At 44.7% G+C, this 26489-nt stretch overlaps 1 protein-coding gene across 1 annotated transcript; it reads right to left on the bottom strand.

Annotated features, from left to right (window-relative positions):
* Positions 1 to 708: 708 nt before the first annotated feature.
* Positions 709 to 26179, bottom strand: T265_00155 (hypothetical protein; the record flags this gene model as incomplete). The annotated part of the gene is made up of 15 exons (XM_009163812.1): positions 709 to 844; positions 3033 to 3186; positions 4390 to 4551; positions 7962 to 8052; positions 10070 to 10121; positions 13016 to 13118; positions 13300 to 13575; positions 16135 to 16274; positions 20819 to 20948; positions 22701 to 22885; positions 24141 to 24233; positions 25525 to 25584; positions 25628 to 25729; positions 25766 to 25981; positions 26027 to 26179. 15 exons carry the CDS (start codon positions 26177 to 26179, stop codon positions 779 to 781), a joined length of 1983 nt encoding a protein of 660 aa, XP_009162076.1.
* Positions 26180 to 26489: the final 310 nt, after the last annotated feature.

The following is a 26489-nucleotide window of genomic DNA, read 5'->3' as shown; positions in this document are numbered from 1 at the left end:
AATACATTCGCATGGAGGAAAAAAGGATAAAGTCTACAACTGCTGATTGAAATTAGCTGGCGGTCGTGGGATTTGTGGAACTCAGAATTACACGTATAGTCGTTTGAGTAGCGTTCCTCTTATCTTGGCAAAATTATGCAGGAGAGTTCACACCAAAGGATGGGAGCACTGGACTTGAGTTTCACTCTTATTAGATCTCATCAGCGGTGCATATCTTTGACCGTGTCAGTCAAATCACCCAAGCGAAAACACGTTCACCTGAGCAGACTAGGCAATTCAGATAAGTTCAGAATGCGCTGGTGGAGCAGTGTTAAAACGCCCGCTTCTTATGTAAGGTATCCGACCGTGGGTAGGCACTTAGGTTTTGCTCAAATAACAGCGAAACTCGACTGCAGTGCTTTCCGTCTGTGGTGTGAACAGGACAGGGGGAGGGATGTTCAGACGAGAGTGATAGGGGTGTGAAGTTCAAAATGTTCCTTGTTGGGAGAGCTGGTATGTTCAGAGGAGTGTAGTCAGCCTACCAGCTTGAAGACAGGACTTACGGTAAAACTATTAGTAGTGGGTCAAAGTTGCAATATCACACCCAATGTGGAACTCGGTGACAGTACAAAATCAGGAATGTGAAAAAGAAACAAATTTTGTATTTACAGGCGGTATAAACAGTGGAAACCAACTGATTCAAGAGAAAAATCACGTCAAGTACGCACAATAAATTTATCCGCACGGTAATATTTATCTTGCAAGAATGAAAGACGTCCGATTAATAATGACACTGCAATCAAATTGAGAAAAACCCCGACAATCCTGCGAGGCCACCGGTGAATCGATTGGCCATTATTTTCAACTGGACAAAGAAGCACAGAGAAACCAACAATTAGGACGTGAATGAAACAAGGAACGGCATAGGTTGTTAGTGCGCAAACGGTGAAACTGTACAGGGAGTTTTCTCGAAATATCCCGATAACAAACAGCGCAAGCTATCTGTTGTATCATCAGATAGAAATCACTGCGTCCATCTCAAGCTCTCTTGTTGAGACGTGTGCCTTTCAAAGAACTTTGGACGGTAATAGTTGCAGTATGCTCAGTGGTACATCTACATTATGCAGCTGCACAGCCAGAAAGCTCGGTAGCTTTATTATGTATCAAGAGCAGAACTGTACGAACATTTCCAGGTTTCTTGCCAGAGGCTTAAAGTCGTTTGTTTGTCGCCCCAGTGTGCTGGTCACCAAGTAAGCGACTGAGCAAAGTGAATTGCAAAAGTCCCTTCTGCTGATGTCAGCAGATATCTCACTTGCTCCAACTCACGACAGTTGCCCGTAGTTGTAACAACATAATTTGAGTCTAATGAGTTGACGCCCATTTTCCTTCCAAAATCCGCCAACTCCTGCAGAAGTTTGTAAGAAATTGTAGCTTTTTGCTGAAGTCGGCATGGAAGAATGGTTTGTGGACATCAGTACTCTCATGTGGTGTAACCAACTTCTCAAAAATGTACGACTTTAGCCCTAGTAATTGGTGGTTTGCAGTTGTTTTGTGACAGCTTAAGTGGACGAACATCTAAAAATGAGACAGATCTCTGTCCGTTGCGCGCAACACAATATGTGGTGGCTGGCCAAGTTGAGGGCAACGGTGATTGCTCTAGTCAACGGGGCAGGTGATAATAAATGCACACCGACTAGGTTTACCATACTAGAAGATAAAGATAGTCGTCCAACTGTAACACCCTTTCGATGCCTAGTTGCCATGTAACCCGAAGGAAGCACAAGGGCTGGGATACTACCAGGCTGCCCATGCCTAGCCGGGGGAAATCGAGAGGCAGAGGTCGGGTTCGAACCACGGACCTCCGGTCAGTAATTCCGTGTTGTAGCCATAGAGCCACCTCGCCCCAGGTTTGTAATACATCCTAATAAAAAAATCCATCAAAACGCAAGTGATAGGTTGAATTTTAGATTCCACGTAGCAAGCAGGGAGCTCAATAAAAACTCCAGAGATAGGCCTCGCAGGTTAGTTCTGGCTTGCAAATATGGAAACCTCGGTGGTCATCTTGTTGTCGGGCTTTAATGCTGCCCATAACCTGGTTGTGTCAGACTGTTGGATATATGGGCTTCTAGAAGAGGACTGGCTGGTTAAGAAACGAAGTCAACAGCATTCATTTTGACAATCAACTATTAGCAACAACCATTCATCCCATTGAGGCAGTGGGATGACGAGGACAATAAAGTAATACATAATGAATGATATCGCATCAGAATGCCAATGTTACGCGGTTGTCGTTTCTTGCTGATCAATCCAGGGCTGGGGGAGACCCACTAGAATAGTCCACTATTTTGTGCGCAGACTAACAGCTACCGTCCTATACAGACTGGATTGACAAATAACCTTCGAACGACAGACTGCCATCCGACATCGAATGTAGTGCAAGGGTTGATTGGGTAACCCATTCAGAATAAATCGTTTGAGACTGAGCAGCAGTAAAGGATACCATTTTCAAATGACTGACGATAAGAATTCTTCGACAGTCGGCAAGTGTTGACTCCGTCGATTGGCGAAATCACCCAGTAGACAGAAGGATCGACACTCATTAGTGTTTTTTATAGATCATGGTTTGCACTGTTCTCTAAGCGATCCTAGTTACTTTGCTGAAATTGTACGAATGGAACTTTATGAATCAAACGAATGCTTACTACAAACAACCGATGAATTCCAGATAGGACAGGAGCCAATTGGTGAAAAAACACATTGAGGAAAAGAACAGCGCAACAAACCACAATACAAGTGAGAATACATTGGAAGGAAGCACTACGAAAGTGAAACATGGGACGCAAAAAATCTTCGCACTTCAGACAACCCAAGTTGCAGTCAGTGATGACGGTAATGAAAGACTCTTGACGAATAATAGGAACAGGGCTCGTCTTCTCTAAGTTACAAGTGTTGAAAAACATGCAATCAGAAATGCGAAAGACCACTGGGATATAGTGCTGAGGTAGGCGTTAATGTAAACTTGGTGTGTAGAGCATCGAAGAGCACAGACTAACCTTGAGGGGTGAACCAGAATTTTGTGACTTCACAACTTCCATAAGATCACGGATCAGAGCAAACGGAACGCTTCCCAACATTACCAAAATGACATAGTCAGTCGTGTACGGTAAGGATTCTTGTGCAGTCGAACCGGCGATCCGGATATATCGACTGAGGAAAATTGGAAAAAAGGTTACTTGTACTAAAATGTGCTTGCACACGGAAGTAAGCGAGAAAATACGACCTCATCCCAAACAACAACATCTGTATGTCCAAGTTTCTCCATGAGGCAGCATACACCAAGTTGTGACAAGCTCCGAGTCTTGAAAGGGACCTACTTGTCCGTAACAAGCAACAGAAATGTAACACAAAAGTAGCATCATGCCCATTGACGTTTACATGTTCCCTGAGCTTCGGAAGTGATTTGCAAACGTCGTGTTACCACCCAGAGAAATATCGTCAGTGAGATAGTAAGTGTCCCGAGCTCTCGGTGAATGGTGATGAAATGTACGAAGACCGACTACCAAGCTAAATTAACAAGCCAACAACTAGGCAACCCATCAGAGGTACATATATTCCGCATTATAGTACCGATACACGATACATGTGTGTAAGGCGTAAAGGCGAGAAAAGTATTATTTTGCATGTGTGAAACTTGGTGTAAATAGAGAAAATTGAAAGAAATTTGAGGACGCGTCTACCCGGTGGATTGAAGAACAACACTCTGATATCTTGACTATAAGCCCAGATGAGATTTGAGACAGCTTTTGGCCATATGTTCGGGTTGTAGGAAATTATTTGCATGCGAAACTCGTTGCTACCGAAAAACGTCAAATGAGTCAGTATAATCGATTCTATTTGGCTCCACAACACTGCCACAATCCTCGTATGGAACGCCTTCTTATTTCTCGCATTTGAAAATGATGATCCACGTGCCATTCTTGAGTTGGTTCGCACAGCTCATATGTGAAGGATGCAACTTCGCGCAGATCGTGAACAAGGTCTCGGAGGACTACACAGCGAAGGAAACAACAATAAACTACTTTGCCATCCAGACGGACAGAAGATTCTCAGTCAATATAACTTGCATATGCCGTGTCAAGATTCGTTGTTCAGACTCTAGGAACTCTGGCAGGGGGTCGATTGATGAGGTAAGGACATTTGTTACCATTTGGGTGAACGAGAATCCCCGAACTGGTCTTGGAAGTCGACCGATAAGGTCGCATTGTGACCCGGAAAAGTGTACTCATTCAAAAACGCGAATTGAATAGGGCACTTTCTTAGCAAACTTCCGGATACGACGAGTACACTAGACCGCAAGCGTGTGAGAAAGGGCGGTACTGGAACGAAATTGTATCGGTAAACTAGTCATACCTAAGGCCGGTGAGCCACTTGGCTGAACCTGAGGCGGCTGTGTGATGCTTGAGGCCTTTGAGCGCTGGGCTCGGCTCGTTTGGGTTTGTTCGAGCTCCCAACAAGTCTTTCATAAGTTGGGCCAGTGGGGAGCGATATCGCGGTTGATTTGTCCACACGTTACTGTGCAAAAGTATAAAAATAAGACCTTGATAACAAACGATGGAAGCAAAGCGAGAAGTATTACGAGTCCACTCAAAAACACTGGGAATTTGATTACTCAAAATTCCTTTCACCGAAATCATCGATTGGCAACTAGTTGAGTTTTCGAATGACAAGGTATAGAAATCGTATGGTTGTAGTTAAATCTTTTAAGACAAGTTGTGAAACGGTACTCATGAACAAGTGTGTCTATATAAAAATCCATAATTCAGGTATGGCAGTTCATGCTTACAGGTCAAGTTTCCCACACTCGAGTGTGGCGAATCCGCTGAGCCCCGACAAAGAAAGAAACGTGTCGGTGACATTGTTCCGGACAAAGCTGCTGCAAAAACGAACTAGTTTGATCTTGAAGTATAATTTAAGCAGTATAAGTGGATAGGCTTGGTATTCTCGAATTCTCGACCTTCCGCCTACCGCACAGGTGTCTTACCAGTGGAGGCTGTTGGGGATATCAATATCCCCCAGAAAACGCTGTGTTTTTATGTGTGCTAGCGAACTCCTGGCATCTTCAAGGTCAAACTATGAAAAATCAATGGCCTATTGATACTCCAAGAAAATTTAAATCCGACCACGTACAGGATACCATTTCTTTCCACTGACTTGGGTTCGGAAGCTCCGGGCATCGCCTGTTGATCGTGTGTTGTTGGATTATTAAAGTTTGTGTCCGAGGTTTTCGTCTTCTTACTATTCGCCGTGCTAGGAGTCTGTATCAAGCAACATAGCTGGGGATAGAGTATTGCCACAATCCGCATTATCATATTGTTTGCTCGCTGCGTGACAGAACCGTAACAGAGGCTGATCCAAGTCACAAGTGCACTGAAACTTTACACAAATTCGCACACATTTCCCAACTGATGTCCAACAACTCCATTTGTGAGCCTTTTGCGTGACTTCCATGAAGATGTCATTGAAAGGATTCGGGTACGGAAGATGGATGTTTGGATACTAATATTACGAGCGATTTATGAGTAGTATTATGGGTACATATGAGGAGTGAGATTTCCGTAGCTCTGTGTACGAGTGCATGCTAGGGCGTATTTCACTTTTGTTGAAGTTCTACATGGTACCAACTTTCCGTTCCTACTCTCCAAAATCGAACGCCATTGGAGTCGGTGATGAGTGTTGGCTCGACAGGATGCGGAAGTACGGCAGAAACGTCAGGCAAGGTTATGATGATTTAGATCGTTATAGGCAGCCGTGGGTAGCATTGTTTCTCATTGCTGCCTTGAAGGGTCTCACTCTCACATGAAAACGCCAAACCACCGATGCATTCCAAGTGTCATCCAATATAATACAATCAATTCATCTTATTTTGCTTCCTCTCTATACATTGGACAAAATCAATTTCTTCCTTCTTCTGTCACATACTGTATTAGAGATTTGTTGGAGCAAAGGTTCGATGAAGTTTGCTGAGGAAAAGTGGCTGTTCTACACGAATTCCGTAAAACAATCACTAGAGGAACAACAACTTAACTATCGTCGTCCTCAGTAACCCAGTGGTCAGATGCAGTGTTCAAGGTTGCGGGCTTAATTCATCTTAAGGTATGAACCAAACAGTTACACAATTTTTTTCAGCGCAGGTTGGCTTTGGTCTCCCCAAAAGATTTGTGGAGACACAAAGTGCCTGAATTCTCCGGTATCTGTTTCACGAGCTAGAACTGACAACTTGCGACCATGCCTGAAAAACGAACGGGAGCTTGGAACAACGTGAGTCAAAGAGGTACCAATTATTTTTATGGAAATGCTGGAGACTATACAACTTATGGCTAGTAAACTTCAGTATGACCGTAGGCGAAATCATCTGTATGATGAATGCTGCAGGCTATATGGGCTCAATGGGATGCGCTATCCATACAAAAATGGCTGTAAATTCGGTGCTGATGCATACAAAGTTTAATGCACAATCTCATTCAGCGGCACGCGATGAAACAAAGGGAAACAATGGACGATAGCGGAAGCTAACTAGTGAGTATATATATTGCCTGAAATTTGGACAAACTATCTAATATACAGCGTATCAGTTTTTAACCCTAAATTCACTAATTAGTGCAAATAAAATGGTAGAGGGGATCGGTTCAAACAGATGACATCATATGCAAGAACTCCGACCAATCCAGATAGATATGCTTTATATGAAGCGCTTCCACTAGTGCAAAAGTGTCTTTCGGTGTAAGATCGGATCGAAGGCGAAAGTTAGCACGAAAGTCGATAAAACCAAGTGTGCGAATTTGCTCCACCTTCTGACCTGAATGTGGGCAGTTAGGAACGACTCTGGCAAACAAAACATCTATTCCGATTGATCCTTCCATGGTTCTTTAAATATCTACGCCACGCATGGTATTTTAGTTCGGAAATGCATGTCAACAACTAGACTGGCTGAATTTGCCATAGATATTCAGGTATATACCTACATCTATGTGCATAACCTAGTACCTGTATCTGTGCAATGGGCTGTGCAGATCGACGTGCAATGAGCAGCTGACAAAGCTTTAAGCGCCTTTCGATAACCGAACACTCTTATGGATGAGAACATCAAAAGTCAGGTTCACATGAGCGAAAGAAAATGCAGATGTCCGTCCACCTAAAAGATGTTTTTAGTAAACAAACCTCTCATCCCCTGATACAGCCAAACGAGTTGCGAACTGACGTGCGGTGTTGTCCCATTGACCACAAATGAGCAAACATAGTGACTAAAGCCACTTGTAATTCTGTCAACATATGAATTTCGGTATCTACTATGCAGCTAGTCCTATTACGAAAACCGAATATAGGTTAGCTGTTGAGAGCATCACAACGCACGGGGCTACTTGAGATAGTAAGCAATGGGGTAAACACCATCTTATTGAGAACCACTAAATCTCCAACAATTCAAACCGAACACTATGGACAGAGTGCACAAATTAAGTGCATGAAGTGCAGTTGAGTTGCGTCGCAAAAACTGGCTTCGAGAAACTGTCTACTTAGCCCAAATCATAAAACTCCCTTAACCGAGGAAATACGTTTTGGTCTGGATAGGGTAGCACACACTTCATTTTATCTAGAAGGACATTTGTAATCGGAATAGAGGTTATCACCCCAATTCCTCATGAAGACGTCGTGTTGTTCCTCAAAAATTCTTCACCCCTCCATTTTGTCTTTTATCGATTAGGTAAATAAGTTTCATGATAGCTGTGTTCATGCTGTAAAGCCAACTGACGGCAAGTCCATTTATTCTTCTAATGGTTGTTATGGCTTTCATCGGTGAGCGCGGCCTGTAGAAATGAACTGGTCAAACAGCTAAGCTACTGTGAGAATTTAAGTACGCAAACAAAAGGGCAGAAATCGATAACCGGATTGAGAGCACAATACCATCGAATACCCGAATCACTCACTTATAGCTCGGCAGTGAACGACGTTGTTCCCACAAGTTGATTAAATTTGATATCAGCCTTCTGGTGGTCATAAAAGTGGGGATGAGGTTACCTAGAACCGAAAGTAGATGAGGCGTAGTGAAATCAGATATGAAGAGGAGGGACTGGAGAAGCAACAGTATAGATAGCAAGTAGTGGCTGGGATTTCACGCCACCATCCGAAGGAGGGGGCATTAGCCGTTGAATACAAAACCTCCTGGTCTAGATATTCAGCAATCCGCTCAATTACGTACGGAACAATGACAAGTAACCATGCACTGCCAATGAACATCAACCACTACTTTGTACTTGTACCTGGGTCTCCTAGCGGGACCTAGACACAAAACGATTTGCACGTTACGAAAAGCTGCCTCCACTCAGTTTGAAATGCAATTGTGCGTATCCTCAAAAATGCCAATAAATTTTACTGAAAAATGTAGTGAAAAATCGAATACTTGGATACCCTGCTCACAAATATAGTTATTTTAAGCCCGCCATAAGCAGCGTCATGGGGTCGAAGACTGAAGCGCCGCAGGATATATAGCTTCTTGAATCTGCTAAGACTGTTAATTGGTAAAAATTGCCTGAAGACATTTCACCACCCCGCGCTGTCAGCTTCCTTTCCGCAAGTGTTTCGCGTTCGCATACGCGGTACGACCAAGATTGTACCAAAATACATCGAAATTCCAATACCATGTTACCGGGAAATTCTACCTTCACACCTATTAAGTCTTATGGTCCATCAGCCGCTTCAACCAGAACTTATAGCGAAAATCACAACCCAGACAGACATAGTGTACACTCAGTATGAATTCTGCACACGGTGGTTCTTACAGATGACCGACTTAAATCTAACCGCCAACTTTTTCGACAGAATGCCATTACTTTCATGTGCCTGTGGTCCTGAGTATTTATTTCCTTTTCCATTCGGAAGCAAGGGTACATGGTGAACATGGGTTTCCAACCCTATAATCGATACCATTGACAGTCTCGAAGCTTGCACACGTCTGTGTGCGTGTTCGTATGCGGAGAACCCTATTAATTAGGTGCTATCGTCTCACACAGATGCGCACACCTTTCGAGGTTTCAGGATTTGTGTAATAACTTGGTTCATTAGCCTGGAGTGGACACATTTTACGGCTAGTGATTATCACAAAAAGATGTATTCTAATATCAACATAAAAAACAGTATTCATATAAGTACTACCAACAAACAATAGGTAGCTGAGAGGAGGAATAATCCAAACGATAAATGAATCTTCAATGTGAGAAGTCACCAATCGAAGCCAATCAACACGTGATGGAGATTCTGTTACCGAAGTATGAGTGACGCTATATTCTGGACCGTTGTCAGTTACTCACAAAGCTGATCAGACGCTCGTGGCTGCATGTTTTAGTCTTTAACTACTACAAGGGAGGAGATTCGTAGCTACCCAACTCAAACCATCGGCGAACGAAACTGTGACAGCCCTAACCACTGTAGGGCAAGTGCGTGGCTTTTACAGCTGATGATGATGGGGTTCAGTGAGACACACACTACCGATTATTCTTAATAAGGATGAAACAGCTGTACAGCATTTCTAGGCTTTTCGGTGCAGATTCGATTCACTTGCACAGTAAAATTGCGACTTCTAGAAAAAAACTGTTGGGAACCAATGATAGAGAATCTAGAAAATAGGGTTACGATGCGTTATTCCATCCCAAGCACCTGTTGCATTGCCGACAACCCCAACTACATACGTGGGATGTTCCGGCAAACGGTGAAGTTTCCGTATTCTAAGCTAAGCGGATTAAAAACCAAGTCACGTCCGATCGGAAAGCGTCGGCCGGTGCGGTGGTATGGCATACCAGAAGAACTGAGGAAAGCGAATGTTTGAGTTAGCCCTGTAAATTAGAATCAATTATGTAATTGTCTGTTGCAGACTCCTCTTGCAGTGTAAATCAGCAAGCTAAAGTGACTGCCCACCATTTCTACAGGGATGTTTTTTCGGAGAGGGAATGCAATGACAAAACTTTAGTGTTACTGAAATAGTCTTTTTTAAGTGGTGGGAGTACTGCATACTGCACTATTTAGAATATTCCATACTCACCTCTAACACCCGGACTAATCTTCCGAATACGCTGCCCTGTGTTGAAAAGGTCCTGTAGATAGAGACCAAACGTGGAATTAACAATAAACAGCTGTTCAATTTTGGAACGCTTGCGATGCATAGCTGTGACGCAACTCGAGGCATTCACAGAGGCTGAGATACTATCAGGTTGCCCAAAACTAAACAAGAGCACACGTGGAGTACTCGCTGGATATGTCGGTATTTTATAAGTACATGAAACGGAAAGAGAAGCTTCGACTGTACAACCACACAGTAGCTGCTCAAGTAGAGGGAATATCGATGTTTCTAGATCGCTTGAATAAGAAACACGCGCTGTTTAAACGGAAGCGAAGACAATAAGTAGTTACCGGAATAACAGAATGAACTAGAAAATATGCGTATTCGTTGTATCCTGTTTCGACGGATCTTGTTGTTGTCACACGCTTGTCACAGTTCAGTTTTGAAGTGAAACACTAGAGACAGGAGAGTAAAAATACACACATGATATACACAAAGGCTTCTCGACTCCGGCCGCTATGGGTAACTTATTACTCCTAAGTCAGCTGATGACATGAGGTCAGTATACGCAGATTATGATTTATCCTGGTAAACTGGACTCATCCAACTATGTTGGAACGATAATTAGAGTTGTTACCTTTTGAGGAGACCGCCTTGAGTTGGTCGTCCTCCATCGCGCCAACGACCAATTTTGGTTAGTCGCTTAAGGTGGTCGCTCCATGAGGAACTTCAGACTACACTGACGGAAATCTGCAAGGTCCCGAATGGCTACTTGAACAGTTGTCAACCAACGAGTTTAGAATCCTCTATGGAGCGAAATGACGCGATATGTCACTCTCTTTATTACGAACAAAAAGTTCATGGACCACGGTACGATGAAATTCCTCATGACTACACCAGTACTTTACCTGAAGAGATTTTTGACAAGGCCGTTCCGCCGAATTCAGCTCTAGTACAACAACGCCTAGGGGAAGCGGCTATATAGAACAGACATAGTCAACGGAGGCATCACTTGCCACAGGAATATCATAGCTATATGGAACACAGTTGCGGACATGCCGAATGAAGGCATCATCAGAGTAACCAACTCAGATTCTTCTAGGACATTTGCCGGGGTACGACAGGCGAAGCCTTCACTGGACAGATCAGCTAGGAAATGACAACACCGTGAGATTTCCTGCAGGGTTTCCACGCACATGCAAGCACGAAAATGTGGGCTTCAGCCTGGGAATTGCTAAAATCGCAGAACACTCAAAATGACTGTAGCCGCTTCAATTTTACGTGTCATTTCCTCCGCGGACCCTTTGCCAGCAATGGTTTGGGACGAAAACTAACGCTTTCTTGAGTAGACGGTGGTTGGACATACGTAATACATGCCTCAACCAGCTTAACCTGCTGCACTAACCGTGCAGATTTGCTACCATCAACGTGCTTACGCAGCGGTTCGTTGCATACTCCCTGCAGCTGGCTGACTCTTGCTATGCTACAGAGACACCGATGATCAAGTTTGGTGGAATGCAAGGTTCCTCCAAAGTCGATTGTTGATCGGTGGCTATGGTGCTTCTCAAGCACGTGAGACAATGTAAAAAAATATGATCAGTGCATACCAGTGGAAGGCAGAAGGCCTTCGCTGCGGAGTTTTCCATTAGAAAATACCAACTGAACAGTTACAGACTACTGGACAGGGAAGCAAAACTCTCATAGGCATCTTGTTTGCAAAACTGAATATCCATCTTCTCCTTGAACGCGTCTTCCTGAACTTTCCTGGATATTCATGGACTGTTGCTCAAATCCAAGCAAATGCGACTCCACAAGTTCCGTAATAGATCTCACTTTTCAAGAGACGCAGGGCGGATTTACGAGAAAACATACTACTCACATGCCCCCCATCAGTAGTACCACCGTTACACCTCACTGATGCCGAAGAAAGGCATCGCAATATAAGAGACACCAGCAGCCGTGTTACGATAGGAGTTGAAATTTATGCCTCTATTGTTGAAACAGCCGGTACATTTTTCGACCGCGTTTACGACCAACCAACGACCCCAGTTCCCTAGAACACGTTATTGCTCCAAAATAAGTATAAACAGTCTAGTCAAAGCGGGACACAAATACTTACTCTTTTGAACCGTAGTTCAACACAACATACACGGTACAATTCGTTTTATTGATAGCGCATGACGAACACACGGATGTCGTCTTCACACACTGCACAAATATACGGGGGTTAAAAAATCGTTCAGCTGTAGCAGCCTTTCGGTGCCTAGCTGCCATGCCACACGAAGGAAGCACGAGGGCTGGGATACTGCGAGGTTGCCAGGAGGGCCCCTCAGTTTTATCGGAGGTTAAATTATAAATGTGTCCACGGGGTAAAAGTCTGGAGACAAAGTTTACACTAGACGTCCTGCTTTCGTTCGTTTAAAGACAAATGAGTGGAGTAGCCATAGGCTCTCTACCTAGCCCAGTATGCAAAAATTTAATACCGGCAAATGGCATAAAACCTCTCGACTACTATGGCGCATAGGTTGAGCCCCATGTGGCAATGATATTTCCATAGCATGTGACTCTTCTACTGACCCTTTATTCTGGATGCTTTTAATGGCGTTTGTCCAGCTAGATGTCGACGTACTACTAAAGAAAGCACAGAACGGGTGGATAGAACACCGTGTGTAGCGCAGAGTAACGCGTACAGGTCAGTACACGCCATTTCATAGCTTTGTTCCTTTCAAGGCCGGATTACACAATGATGCGAAAAATAATCTGATTAAAGATACCATCACCTTGAACAAATGAGGACACTCAAAGCTTCCGTTAACAGTTTATGGTGACTTCTGGAAGCAAGTCAATCCATGCATCAAGTTCTTCCAACGTGGAAAGCAACCGCTGAATTGAGGAGAGAAAATCCATCGTACCTGGACTACAACTTACCTCAACAAGTTCCCAGACGACTGGAGACACCCGAACTTGAACAGGCATAAGGCTCATCAGGTACACGACGAAGAGGAACCTGTCATCAAGGTACGTCAGTATCCTGAATAAAAGAACGTCAAAAAGATAACATTTTTTCACGAAAAAAGCATGGGCACAACAGTGAAAACAGCATCGATCAGTAAAGGAGTGAACATAGGTTATCAGAACCGGATAAAAGTGCAAACTCCTCAAAACACCCGAACAAATTCTGAGGTTTCACACTTGGTCAAAATATAACTCACTTTGCTTCACGCAAGGCGTTCAAAAGAACCGGCTCGCATTTGTCCGGTTCACTCAGCTGGGCAATCGCTTTGGCATCTAGCTGACTAGCCACCAAGAGAGAACGTTCGAAACGGGACAGTAGCTTCTCTAAATTTACGTTTGACAGTGGAGCCTCATCCTTATCGGAATCCGGTTCACAATGAACACGCTTGGAAAATGCAGATAAGGCAGTGCTGCTGGCCATGACCAGTTGGAGAGCATCAAGCATATTCAAATGGTCTGATTGACAAACTGGGCTAAGGAGGGAGAGGAAAGAGAGTGATTACTGTTGAAGTGCACTTGAAAGTATAACGAACAAAGCCGAATGTAGAAAGCTAAGCTAACGCTACAGAGAAGACGATCCTTGAGGAAGTACTTCGGGGCTTTATTGAATATCCCATAAGTAACTGGCCTTTGAGAAATCATCGCCGAAATAGTTTTCCATAGACCACTTTCTAGATGAGAAACAGTGAAGACCACGACATCCCATAAATTCACTTCATTTGTCACCATCATCATCATCATCATCATCATCATCATCATCATCATCATCATCATCATCATCATCATTGTCAGCTGTAAGAACCGCGTACTGGTCGTACACTGGTTGTAGCTGCCACAGTTTCGTTCACCGATGATTGGGGGGTAAGTAGCTGCGCATTGCACGCGCGAGCTGGTAAATTGGTGCATAAATCCAGCACTGTCAGTGAGTTGTCAAGCGGGGGGGGGGGGAAAAGAAGCTATGCATTGAAGGCAATAGCTTGGATGCACGAGCGCCACTGAGGGCGCGACTGGGCCATGTCTGATAATGTCTCTAGCCATTGATGTGGCCCGTCTCGGGGTCCCCATCCAGGAAGACGGCAGTGACCAGCGCAGCTGAGTTTGCTGGTAATGGCCTTCATACTTCGCTGCCAAGTCATTGTTTGACCGCCTCTGGCTCTCTTCCACCCTTCACATGGTTGGGCGAAAAGAGCCCTTCGAGGAAGTCGGTCGACTGGCATACGCAGCACGTGGCCAAGCCAACGCAACCTGTGCAGTGTGATCAGTTCATCTATCATTTGTCAATCCCAGCTGTCCAAGATGGTTTACATCAGTCGGCCATAAAAACAAGTCTACATACAGATAAATATAGATCAAAGAATATAATGAACACGATACCTCAATTCGCTCTTGCACTTTTACCTTGCTAAGTAATTTCTCAGAGAGACAGCTCACATCCATAGGAGAGGTGCGGTTTTGGAGTCAAACCGGTCCTGGTTACGTCTAAATGTAAACGATGGAGAACGCATCCGAACCACCGGATCCAATCTTGTTGGAGTAGTTGCGAAATTCAAGGGATGTCACAAAATTGAACCGCTTCATTCGGCACACGGTCTTGAAGATGTAATCTGAGAATGTTACTCGAACACCATTCTACGAATGTTTCACACGCATCGACAAGTTTTCGCAACCACAGCGTAGAATACTTCGGATGACAGACTAGAAAACTCGGGGCATCGTCAGTGCACGCATTGAAATCTCCTAGCATGGAGACGAAACACTTGCAAGCCAATTGCCAAGCTCAGTGAACAGGCCAACTGCCACCTGATCAGAAGCCAATTCACCTATCCTGTCCTTCTGGCGGCGTGATGCAATTCGTGTATATACCAATCGTGAAGGGCCTAAGTGTATTTTTGGTCAACAATTTGCGTAACCAACCATATTCCACGAATGAGCAGTATAGTCTCACCCGTAGAGCAAACATGCGCTCTACGTTATTGATTAAATCATCACGGAAAACAGGCTGCATGTGCATAGGAAGACAAATCTAAGCGCGATTACAACGCTAATCTTATAACCCTGGACACGCAAGCTATGTCCGTCTCATTTTTGGGAAGCCTTCAGTAGACTCCTGCTCCATTACAATCAGTTAGATTGTTCTCTCTGAGCACATTCAACGCCAGGCGTTATCGAGAATCGGTACATCATGATGCTGGAGAAGTGCTGAAGTCTTACTATTGGCTTAGATCTGCCTGATGCACTAACTGGACATTAATACATATTGGTAGTAGTTGAAAGCGCACGGTGGACTCACTTGATGGTTGTGATTGGGGTTGATAGAGTGTAGGTCTATGAGCCGCATCTTCAGTGAGGAGTAAGGAGATTCGTCGTGCAAAGCTAGGTTAAGTCATGCTGAAGCGTTCGACAGTACCGTGTAACTGTCATGCTTAATACGGATCACCAAGGACGAAATCTCACATCATCTCGCACCGTTACTTCATAATCCTAGCAAGGTAAATCTAGCAGAACCTGCTTGATGAATCAGTTGACAGCAGTGTGAGTCACGTGGTTCCACCAGTCGGGATGCGCGTCACCACTTGATCAACCGTAATATGATCCGTCATACATAGCACGGAGGTAGACTTTTCGATGTCTATCCTCCTTGGCGTTTGTGAGATACACTCTGTTAACGTTTCTCAGTACGGATGAGGCATCCATACGGTGCTTCTCAGTTTTTTAGAATACGTTGACTTAGCCGTACAGAACAAAAAAACAGCAACGGAACTGCCATCTGTCTTATATATTTACGACCATCACTGTCCCCAAAGGCTGTCATACAGTTAAACGCAAACGCCTATCTACCATAATATCAGAGAGCAGTAACGTGCAACCTGATATGAATTTCTGAAGAATGGCAAAAAAATTCCAACTAAGGCGAGGTCCGAATTGAGTACTGATGCATACACGAAAAAAGACAAAGCTTTATAGAAACCTCATGCGATGCAATGTGAAATAAAAGGGACACACCATAAAATCTATGGTCCGCATAAACCTACCCAATTAGGTCCTTGACATGTTGATGGAACAGTGTGGCCCACTGCGCTCTAGTTTGCGGAGCTTTCGAGAACTCTGGTAAATCGTGATGCACTCGTTCCGCTATGTCCATGAGAGTGTTGTGTAGGGCCTTCATTGCATCCTACAGAGTAGGTGGCAAGAACGTTAGTGAACAGTATAGAGAAAAGCGTGTAACCTACCTTCCCGGAGGACCTAACCAATTAACTTTCCTATGCAGAATAGCTACATATCCTCACATTTACCGCTGATTTAGAAAAGCCTCGGATAGTACCGAGCAAAGCTAATAAGTGTATGAAACTGTCCGATTTGCGGGTAGGTAAAATGTGGCTGCTAAACCTATCGGACCGGTTAGGTTAATAGTTCCTTTGATCCACAACTTTCTGAGATAGGTGATAGTCAATCCATAAATAACGAGTAAAGTTACATTTGTGGCCAGCTACTGTTCAACACCTGCCGCCACAAGACGGAGAAACGCTATGGGCACTGGAAACGAAAATAAAAAATGACACCTCAAGTGCTGCGAACAAAACCCCTGGTTTTAGTCACCGTATATGCACTCCCCTTTTGATGGTGGACCTTGCAGTGGTGTGATGGTTTGTGTCCTCGGCGACGAGCTACAATACAGGATGTCCGAGCGACACTCGCGGAGGTCTGATCAACTCAGTGTTCTGGTACTCCAGGTTGGCGGTTGGAAAATGTGTGCGGACGTGTTCCGTAGAAATGGTGAAGTACTTGCATTTCCAGCCAAACACCGCTATCTTGCGGTCAAGCTTTTGAGCTAAAGGCTTTAGTTGAGGATCCTAATCGTCCTCCTGTCCAGGCGCAGGCGTCCTGGCAATATCCCAGACCACGTGCAACCATGAACTGCACATAAAACCGTTCAGCTGTAAACCCCTTTCGGTGCCTGTCTGCCATACCACCAGAAGGAAGCACGAGGGCTGCGATACTGTCAGGTTGCCCAAGCCTAGACAGGGGAGATCGAGAGGCAGATATAGGGTTCGAACCTCGGACCTACCGGTCAGCAGACGCGCGCTCTAACCACTTGAGCCATCTTGCCCATATACAAACAAACCAATGCTAAATCGACCGTCACGTGGTGCCATCAGCTGGGTCGTCTTTTCGCTGCATACAACAGGGCGGGTAAGCGAATACAGGCTACTGCTGACGCCTCCCTTCCTTCTCTTTCACATACTTTTTCTTCCCCCTCGCCCAATCCCATTAAAAACTCTAACTTAGGACTGATGAATGCGTCCGTCCTGCATAGGTTTTCCGAACAACATCTGCCAGTCATCCTGCACCGACACCCTCAGGCATCTCGAAACCAATCTTCAAGCCTCGACGCCCAGTCTATCCGGCTGAATTAATGTACGCACTCTGGAGCAGGCAGGACAATAAGCTGGTCTTCCTCTCACATTGGACTCGTTGGCATTGAATTAATGTACGCACTCTGGAGCAGGCAGGACAATAAGCTGGTCTTGCTCTCACATTGGACTCGCTTGGCATTGATATGTGCTGTGTATCAGAAACAAGAACTCAAGATGCAAGCACAGCGGTTGAACTAAACGTCCCATCACTCTCCACTCGCTTCCCGCTGCGCACATGTGGCAATCCAGAGGCTACTGCAGCATGATCTACAGGGGTTAGTATCATCCGGGCAGAAGGATCTTCTCTTGACTGGATACCCGCTGATAGTCGCCTCTGTGCGGTTCGTCTGGCAAAGTCTGTGAAGGAGTCTCACAAGGGGGAAACTGATCGCTGTCTGTTTTTCGTGTCCGCTTACGCCCCAACTGACTGTAGCTCAGATACCATCCAGGGCAAGTTTTACGACGCAGAATGCCTGCTGCGGCGAGCTAAGAGCTCAGATATAGTGGTTGTTACCGAGTGGGAAGGCTTGACACATTTGAGACTCAATTAGAAGGTCGACATGAATTGGATTCGGTACGTACGGAGAGCGGCGATCGATTGTTTTAGCTATGTGCTTACGGAAGACTGTTTTTGTACACTACAAATCTCCAAAATAGTCGAAGTCGTCCGGCCACAAACTCAGATAGACCACATTGCCATCAGTTACGGATGGCACGGATCAATAGTTGATTGCCGGTCGTTTTTGAACACATTTGTGGATTCCGGTCACACACTCGTCAGGAGACGCTTCTCCCTTCGTTTTCCAGGCCCGCGTAAGGTGCGGGTAAATCGCCTGGCAACTGAGACTGACAAATCCGGATGTTAGACGAACTTACCAGAATCATCCTCAAGAGTATCTTCCAAATGCTCTACCATCAGATGTGAATTCATTCTGAGCTTTGCCTGTGGTACGGTGCTACCAGGCACACTCAAGCAATGGATATCAGACCGAACAGTGGCACTGCTAAAACCTCGAAGAAATATCCCAGTTGGTCCCGGACATAACTTGAGCCGACGATTTATAAGACGTCAAGTGAAAATGAGCGTACGGGCCAACCGTAAAGTCTGCTGGACCCGGAAGGCTAAAGAAATGGATAAGGTCCAGAAAGCTGGTAATGCCCCAAGATTGCTTCAGTCGATCCTGGCGACCGGCCAACGGAAGTCACCTGTAGGCGAAAACATCAAGGATCAGGATGGAGCGGCCATCTTTGATAAAGAAAAACGCCTCGGTCAGTGAACCAGATACTTCGAACAACAGTTATCGTGTCCGTCTGATGCGACTCATCTAGAGCCCACAGTTGAGGTACAACCCTGGACGGTGAACGTGGAACCCTCTACGGCCTCGGAGGCTTATGACTGCATATGTTCTCTCAAGCGCAACCGAGCTTCTGGCCCGGATGACCACCCACCCGCATTGTTCAAAGATGGGTTGAGGTCCTTTGTCAGCACTTGTCTGGTCTGTTTGCTTGCATTTTAGAAAAGGTGTCTGTCCCAGACAACTGAGAGTCAGTTATAGTGTACATTTTCAAAAAAAAGAGGAGCGTATTGAGTGTGGTAACCACAGGAGATCACCTTGACCCCGGTCGTAACGAGACTGCTGGCGTCTATGTGATTCGTCGCATTACAGTGGCTCGTGAGATACTGACTCGAGAACAGCAAGCGGGATTCCGGCCTGGTAGGGGTTGAGTTGATCAAATCTTCACACTCCGTCAGGTACTACAACAACGCCATACGTATAAGCGACCCACAATTCTAATATTCCTGGATTTCCGAGGCACATTTAACTCGGTTAATCGGTCTGTTCTTCTTGACACGCTCGCCCACCAAGGAATGCCCCGGATTTTTCTGAACATAATAATCCCTTCATGATCTCGGACTTCCGGACATGTGAAAGTATACGGCGACGTCTCCAAAAGCTCCCGTACACAAGGCGGTGTCCGTCAGGGATGCCCACTCTCTCCATTCCTTTTTAACTTCGTGATCCATGAAATAATGAGACAAACGCTGGAAGGTCTCCAAAACCATGGTGTTCAGATAGCTTGTGACGAAAAGCTTTTCGATCTGGAATACTCAAGCGACATCATAGTTATCTTCGAAGAAGGGAAGAAGGCGCAAATGTTTTTGGATGAACTGACCAAAGTAATCCCGTCCTTTGGTATGCACTTTGCACCAACAAAGTGTAAGGTCATGCTCGTGGACGTGCAGTCACTGAACACGCCACTTGCACTCCAGGGAAAGGTGCTAGAAGTTGTGGATCGTCTTACGTATCTTGGAAGTTGTAGTAGTCCTGATTGTAGTGTGACAGATGAGGTGAATGCACGAATCTGAAAGGCTCGGGTCGCGTTCGCTATGGCGTCAGAGTGGTTTATCCCTGAATCTCAAGGGATATGTGTATCAGGCTACAATGCGAGGAGTGGCAGAGACAGAGGGGTGGCCATTCCATAACCTGGCAGAGGGATATGGAGGAGATCACGAAACGTTGGGGTGCAGTCAGTGCTACTCGCCTTCCAGGATGGGAACTGCGTGATCCCCATTGCACCTGGTTGGAGACGCTGCAAGATATGGCTACTAACCGATGTCAGTGGCGTTCTGTTGTCAGTTTCTATCCAGGTTGTCTGAATAAGTGTCAGAGGATGAAGGCGCCTCGGAATAATTGTAGTACGCCAGCACTAAATCCTCTCCCCATCCACTTTCATTCATTTCTTCACAATACGACTTTCAAATATATCGTGGTTGTACGGCAGCGAAGCCATACCTCGAGAAATGAGACAATCCAAAAATTTTCGGTGTCCTCTCCGAGGCGAGGCAATACACTCGCTCCTCTGCAAAGATAACTTTCGTTGATGTCTTGAGGCGTACTTCGATGAAAGTGATTCAAGAATAGATCGGCCTACAGAAGCCTCTTTCGGTTGGTCCCTTTGATAGGGGACAACTTTAGAACACAAATGCCGTATGTAGTAGCCAACACATTAACCGAATTAGTTCAAACAGTTCCTCGTGCTTTTATTAGCCATAATGTTAAGGAAGTCAGATGGTTCTATCGCATCCATCAGGAGCCACCACCTAAACCTGAAGAAGCATGTTAGTCGTAAAAGCTTCCCGGTCGAAGTAACATGCAGGACGAAAATAGCCACTTTTAAATAATCGAATATGTTTGCAGCACTTCATGGAAGACTGAAATCGAAAGTCCAAATGCCGTTGCAAAAACGATAAAACTGGTTTGATGAAACTAAAATACATCTTGACCTTAGAAGGACATACCTGCTCCTTCAAAGTAAGCTGCTGTGAAAGCCAATGGTGTGTGCCCAGGAATTCCGTTTGCAAGAGATCGGTGCAGAATGGTTCTAGTTTGTCATCATCGTTCAAGTCACAACTGTCATCCTGTGTAGTACTGTGGGGAAAACAGAAACAAGTTGTTCTCACTCCACTGGGGAAAGTTTGGAATCGACTGAGAAGTCACATTATCAGAAGACCCAAGGGTTTGGTGAACATCGGTGGATTCATAACGCTCTTGACACAAAAGTCTCGTCAGGCCAATTGGGTAGTGGATGAGTTTTAAAGCCGGCTAATCAATCTCATTCGACTGACACGCTAGATCAGTGTTGAAAATCGGGTCGACAGTTTCATCGGCTATTGTGATGAAGAAGTGGGTTATCCGAAAACAGTAACTGCTTGCCTATTTCTGAAAAGCCTCCTTTCAGCACATTCGCGCATGACGATATAACATCGAAACTCACAAGCACGTGATCCGGTTCAATGTGGGAACCATCGAAATTGACAGCAATATTGCATTAATGACATTAAATTGGATCTTTTATCAGCGACATCCTTTCAGTGCTTAGCTGCCGTCACCCGAAGGAAGTACGAGGGTTTAGATACTGCCAGGTTGCCTAGATAAATCGATATAACATTTTTCTACCTTTGCAATGTTCCCCCTGTGCCGTCTTCACTTCTGTCGATTTTGCATAGAGTAAATAGAAATATGTGGAAGAGAGCGCTGTCAGGAGATCGTTGATGAGCTGCCAGGCGTGGTCATGGATATCAGACAAACGAATCCTCTGTTCAAAGTATGACTTGGTCCCTGAGTGCGAGACGTACCCGATGGCTTAACCAACAGAAATATGAGGACTAGGCTGTGCTTCATGTATGCAAGTAATGGTGAGAGAATGAATCTTCACAACCCGCACCTAATAAATTGGATGAATGAAGTTATGGAGTGCGGAGATGACATATTTCTTCGGTATGGAGGATGCATTAGAAGTGAAAATTCAGAGAGTTAAGAGAGATAAGCTTGTGCATAGACTGATCGATTCTGCAAGAATCCGTCAGTCGAAGTGTATGCAAGTGACAATCATGAGCAGCTGTATATGTAAATATGGCACATGTCGATTCGGATGTTAGCCTGATCAGGAGAATGCAGAAATCAGCATTGGACAATTTTTGTCTAGTTGTGGTGTTGCTGAATGTGGCTCTGCTTCGGAGTCGAAAGATGACCGTTGGGAGGGACAAGAAGTCTTTTTAAGTATGGCAATTCCCATAGTAAATCAAGGGGGAGTGACTTCCCTCGTGCTCATGACGGCGATTTCTGCTCTGGAGTTCTAATATATCAGTAGTGTAAATCGGGAGTAACCAACAAAGCTGAACGTGGTATTCGAACATCATGGACTGTTAATGCCAAACATATATGAGCTGCCATGTTCATTAGTGTTCGTGCTTTCTGGAAAAGTGGTCCACAATGAGGAGTGTAAGGACCTTTTAAGGAATTTCGGGTTTCATCCGGGTCGAAGAAGGGTGGTCGCTTTATGGAAACCAACAACTTTGCACTTAAAAAATCTTGAGGAAATAAACACTGGGGGTGATGCACCACATGGAACAGGGTTTCCAGGTGGCAATTGAAGTTCTCGGCTTCTAAAAAATGTGACACTGTAGGGAAGGTCATGGTCGTTCGAACATTTTGAACGTTGTCCGGCATCAAAAGACCTGCTGAGCTGATACTGAACTCAGCTCCCTATGATGAATGAGGAGGAAGAAGAGCTACCAATCACAACATTCGACAGGAAAAAAGCCTACGAGAAGTAGTTTCATTAGGGTTCCATTAATTTCCAACCTCTACGGAGCAAAGAAACAAATCAAGGAAACTTACTGATTCATCAGTGTGTCCCAACACACTTTGACTGAGTGGCCATCAGGCGAAAGCTCGGTGAATACCAAATCCAGCAGATGACCAGGTTTGATGTACGGTCCGATGCAGGCTACTGGGTCACAGACGGTTAAATCATTGATAAAAATAACGGAAACTGAACAAGAGCCTCCGAATGAGTGTAGGTGCTGAAAGGAACGTCAAAAGTGAGTGTAATCAATGAAATAATGATAATGAAAACGTCGGGACTGTGTGTGCAGTCCGACTCTATTTGGACAGACCTCCAAATAAGAAAAAATGCATGGTGAGCTTCCACAGTGAGGTTGGGATAAACAGCTTATGTGTGCATCTTTTCTCAAACACAAACACGATTTGTACCGGCCAGTTGACAACAATCCGAAAACAAAGATACCACATATGATAGGCGGCGACAGCACAGGCCAGTTGCTAGCAAATTAACAATGGGATGTTCAAAACTTTCAGCAGAGAAACCAGCTATACCAATGGCTTTATTCATCAGACGGGTAAAGCGCTTCAGCATAGCTGAAAGCCCATTCTCTAGACGGTAAAAGATAAACGTGGTCCTTCTACTGAAAGCTCCACCGAAGCAAATCAGGAATGGATTTGTTTGTTGACGGTGCTCAAACTCAAAGGTGGAATTCCTAAACCCAAGTAAATTGTTCCGCCCGTCCCCATAATGTTTACGACCAAACTGTATAGCGAGCTTGGAAATTTCGTCAGCGACGATATCAGCGCACACAGATAGTAACACAGACCCAGCTGCTCCCTACCCGACTGGAGAAGAACCTTATCGAAGGCCACCGACTTAGCTTCATCTGACAGGTCCCATCTTTAGGGGATAATTGCACGGGCAGTTTCCAATACCTGAGTGTATATAAAAATTTCGACCGACTGGTAAGTAGCGTTCGGATGCAGACAACAGGAATTGAAACCCAATGAGTACCTTGACAAGTTTACATTTCATTGAAGCCTGAACAGCAACGTCAGTGCTCAGGATAAGTGCGGCGCTGACAAGCAGACGACACCGACAGAATTCAGGCTTTTTGAGGTATTCTCTGCAGACATTACCGAGTCACCACTGAATGCACTCCCTGAGTGAAGTATCCATTATATCACTAAACAGCCATTTTCCGGTCACCCTGTTGTGAATTCGCCCATAACAGTTGCGGTTCTAAGGAATGAGAACAAGTGACGGGTCTGCGCAGCAAGTGACTGCGAGTGTGTGGGTGAACGTGTGGTTGGAAATCTGGTGTACGAGAAGTAGACCAAGACCAGCAAACCCACAGCGTACTTCTGTACTTCTGTGCAACACGTTTTACGTCTATCCCTAAGTGTTTGAAATCCAACTGATTGCAGAAATACACATCAAGCTGATGGGCGCATGAAAACATTGAAATTGCAACAGAAGGCTGAAATACCAACCTTTTTCCTTTCTAATGCCGGCGCGAATTCAGAGGCAAATTCGGATGCGATACGCTCCGCGTTGGGTCCAAGTGAATAGACTTCTTCCAAAGCCTGAAGAAGTGAAAGGTAGGAGGGGACAACTCCGTATAAGTGAGGCATTATTGCATGCAAAATGATCCCACTTCATACTTGGGACAAAATAGACTCAACAAGCACGAGCCTTTTGGACTGCTCAATCGGGTGAACTCGTAACAGAGTGCCTACAGGCGCCAATCATCTAGCACTGGGATACAAGTTCTCCTCGTCAAGATACAACTGGATCGGTCCAAGTGGCTGTAATATGGGTTGGAGTCCAGGAGCGTCCCATGAAGAAAACCATGCACGAAAAAACCTGGTCGGTGAAGTGATAGCAACAAAAAATTAGGAGCTGAAGTGAGTCGGTTTACTACAGCACGAAGTATAGTGCACATGAGCTTAGTATAACAGGAAAACGCAATGTTTATCTGGAAGGTTGTTCTTATCTAACCGTTCTTAAGCGACTTGTGCAGAAAATGTCACATCGACCGCGAGCATTTTCTTGAGAGTGCGTAGCAATACTGGATGTTCAGTACACTAAGGGGATTGGCAACAGCCAGATGTTCCTAGAAAAACATGACTGAGAAAACTCAGGAATACGTTGAAACTGACAGCATCGCTTTCGGAAAAATTCGAAATAAGAAAACTTTATCTTTGGATTCGATCATCTGCAACTCACTGCCTAATGCAGGCAGAATTCCACGGAAAAGTATGGAAACTGATTGGAGAGACGATTCCGAAAAAGTTGTTGCAGTATTCAACTCAAAGCTGTAGGTGGGTGCGTCAAAGTTTGGTGACTCTCTCGTTGGGTCTGGTGAAATCCGCCACCCAAAAGATACTTAATTATACAACCTCTTACAAATGCACCAGTAATGCATTCCACCGCAGTTTTTTTTGTAACAAAGGCCACTGAAATGAACGAAAGGTTTTCAGAGAATGATAATCGTGTGAGACCAATAGTATGATGAAGATTAACTCAGTGCAAATCATGGTTTCCTTATGGTACAAATATGTTGAACACAACCAGATTACATATAATCGGATTCTTAGTGTTCGCAAACCCCCCGAAATATACGATTCAAGAGACCTGTGACTCCTTCTCGGTGTAAAAATGGCAACCAGAAAGAAGGAAAATGAGAGCTGAAGTACTTTCAGGTTAGCGAAGCCAATGCAGCGAAAACTGAAAAGTGACGGACGGAGTTGAATTGCGAACAATTCGGTTAGTAGATCAAATCTTAATATATAAAACGTCTCGTCTACTCGTAATATGATCCTCCACAATTTTATTCCAAATAATCGACTGTACACGTTGATCACAGAAATATACCTTTATCGACCATAACAGAGTATTCAGATCGTGGAAGGCTCCTTGCAAGGGTTCTGTTTCCTAAAATCAGTGTGTTCAACTTCGCTTCAAAGAGAAAACCTACCTCACCAAACTCATGAAACTTCGGTAGGCTGATCAGATCCGGATAAAATGTGAGCCGTGAGAAGAAAGGAATGTGTTCGAACTTCAGATGAATAGCACCAAACTGGAGGAGTTAAACTGAGTTGATCAACGAACTCACCTTCTTTGAGATGTATTTCAGTGCTCCGACTGGATAGTCCGGTTGTTCAACGAACTGGTCTAGGTGTTGCGTAACTGCACTGGCTACGTAGGGTGTAAAAACATTGGCACATGTAAGTTGGAGATACACGCTGCATATTTGGCACAAGTGTTCGAGAACTCGTACGGAGAGAGGGCAGAAAAGGAGGAATGCTACCTTTTGTGTGGAAGTGGTATCCTGAAAAGGAAGCGTTCCAAATGTTTTACGGCTTGATGAACATACTGAATGCAACTGGAAGGAGTCAAACGGCTTCAAGTTTTTCTGCCCCAATGCAATGAGGGTAGAACCCAAAACATCCAAACTGGTCCGATCGAGCAATACTAGGTCATAATCTTGAAGTCGTTTCAAGACTGTGTGGAAATCACTAGTATCCATATCATTCGAAAGCGAACACACGATCGAAATTTAATCCGGCGACGATAAGTTGACTCTTACGCTGAAAAAGCCACGTGGGGAGTGTAGATACAGTAATGAATTGCGTCGAAGGACGTTCAAGATTACTGAGACGGTATGAAGAATTAGAAGTCGTCGGACAAAACACAGGCAATAAGAGACACAGAAGTCCGAAGGCTTGTGTTGACACTCCCTAATCGGAAAGTTCCAGAGTGACAACAAGTTGAAGCAGATAAGCAATTGTTGCATACGGAGCATACGCAATGATAGAAGTGTAAATACCAGTAAACCT

Source organism: Opisthorchis viverrini, assembly GCF_000715545.1.
Source record: "Opisthorchis viverrini unplaced genomic scaffold opera_v5_1, whole genome shotgun sequence".
Lineage (NCBI taxonomy): Eukaryota > Metazoa > Platyhelminthes > Trematoda > Opisthorchiida > Opisthorchiidae > Opisthorchis > Opisthorchis viverrini.
Note: the sequence above shows the minus strand (reverse complement) of the source record. Positions and strands in the feature narration are given on the sequence as shown.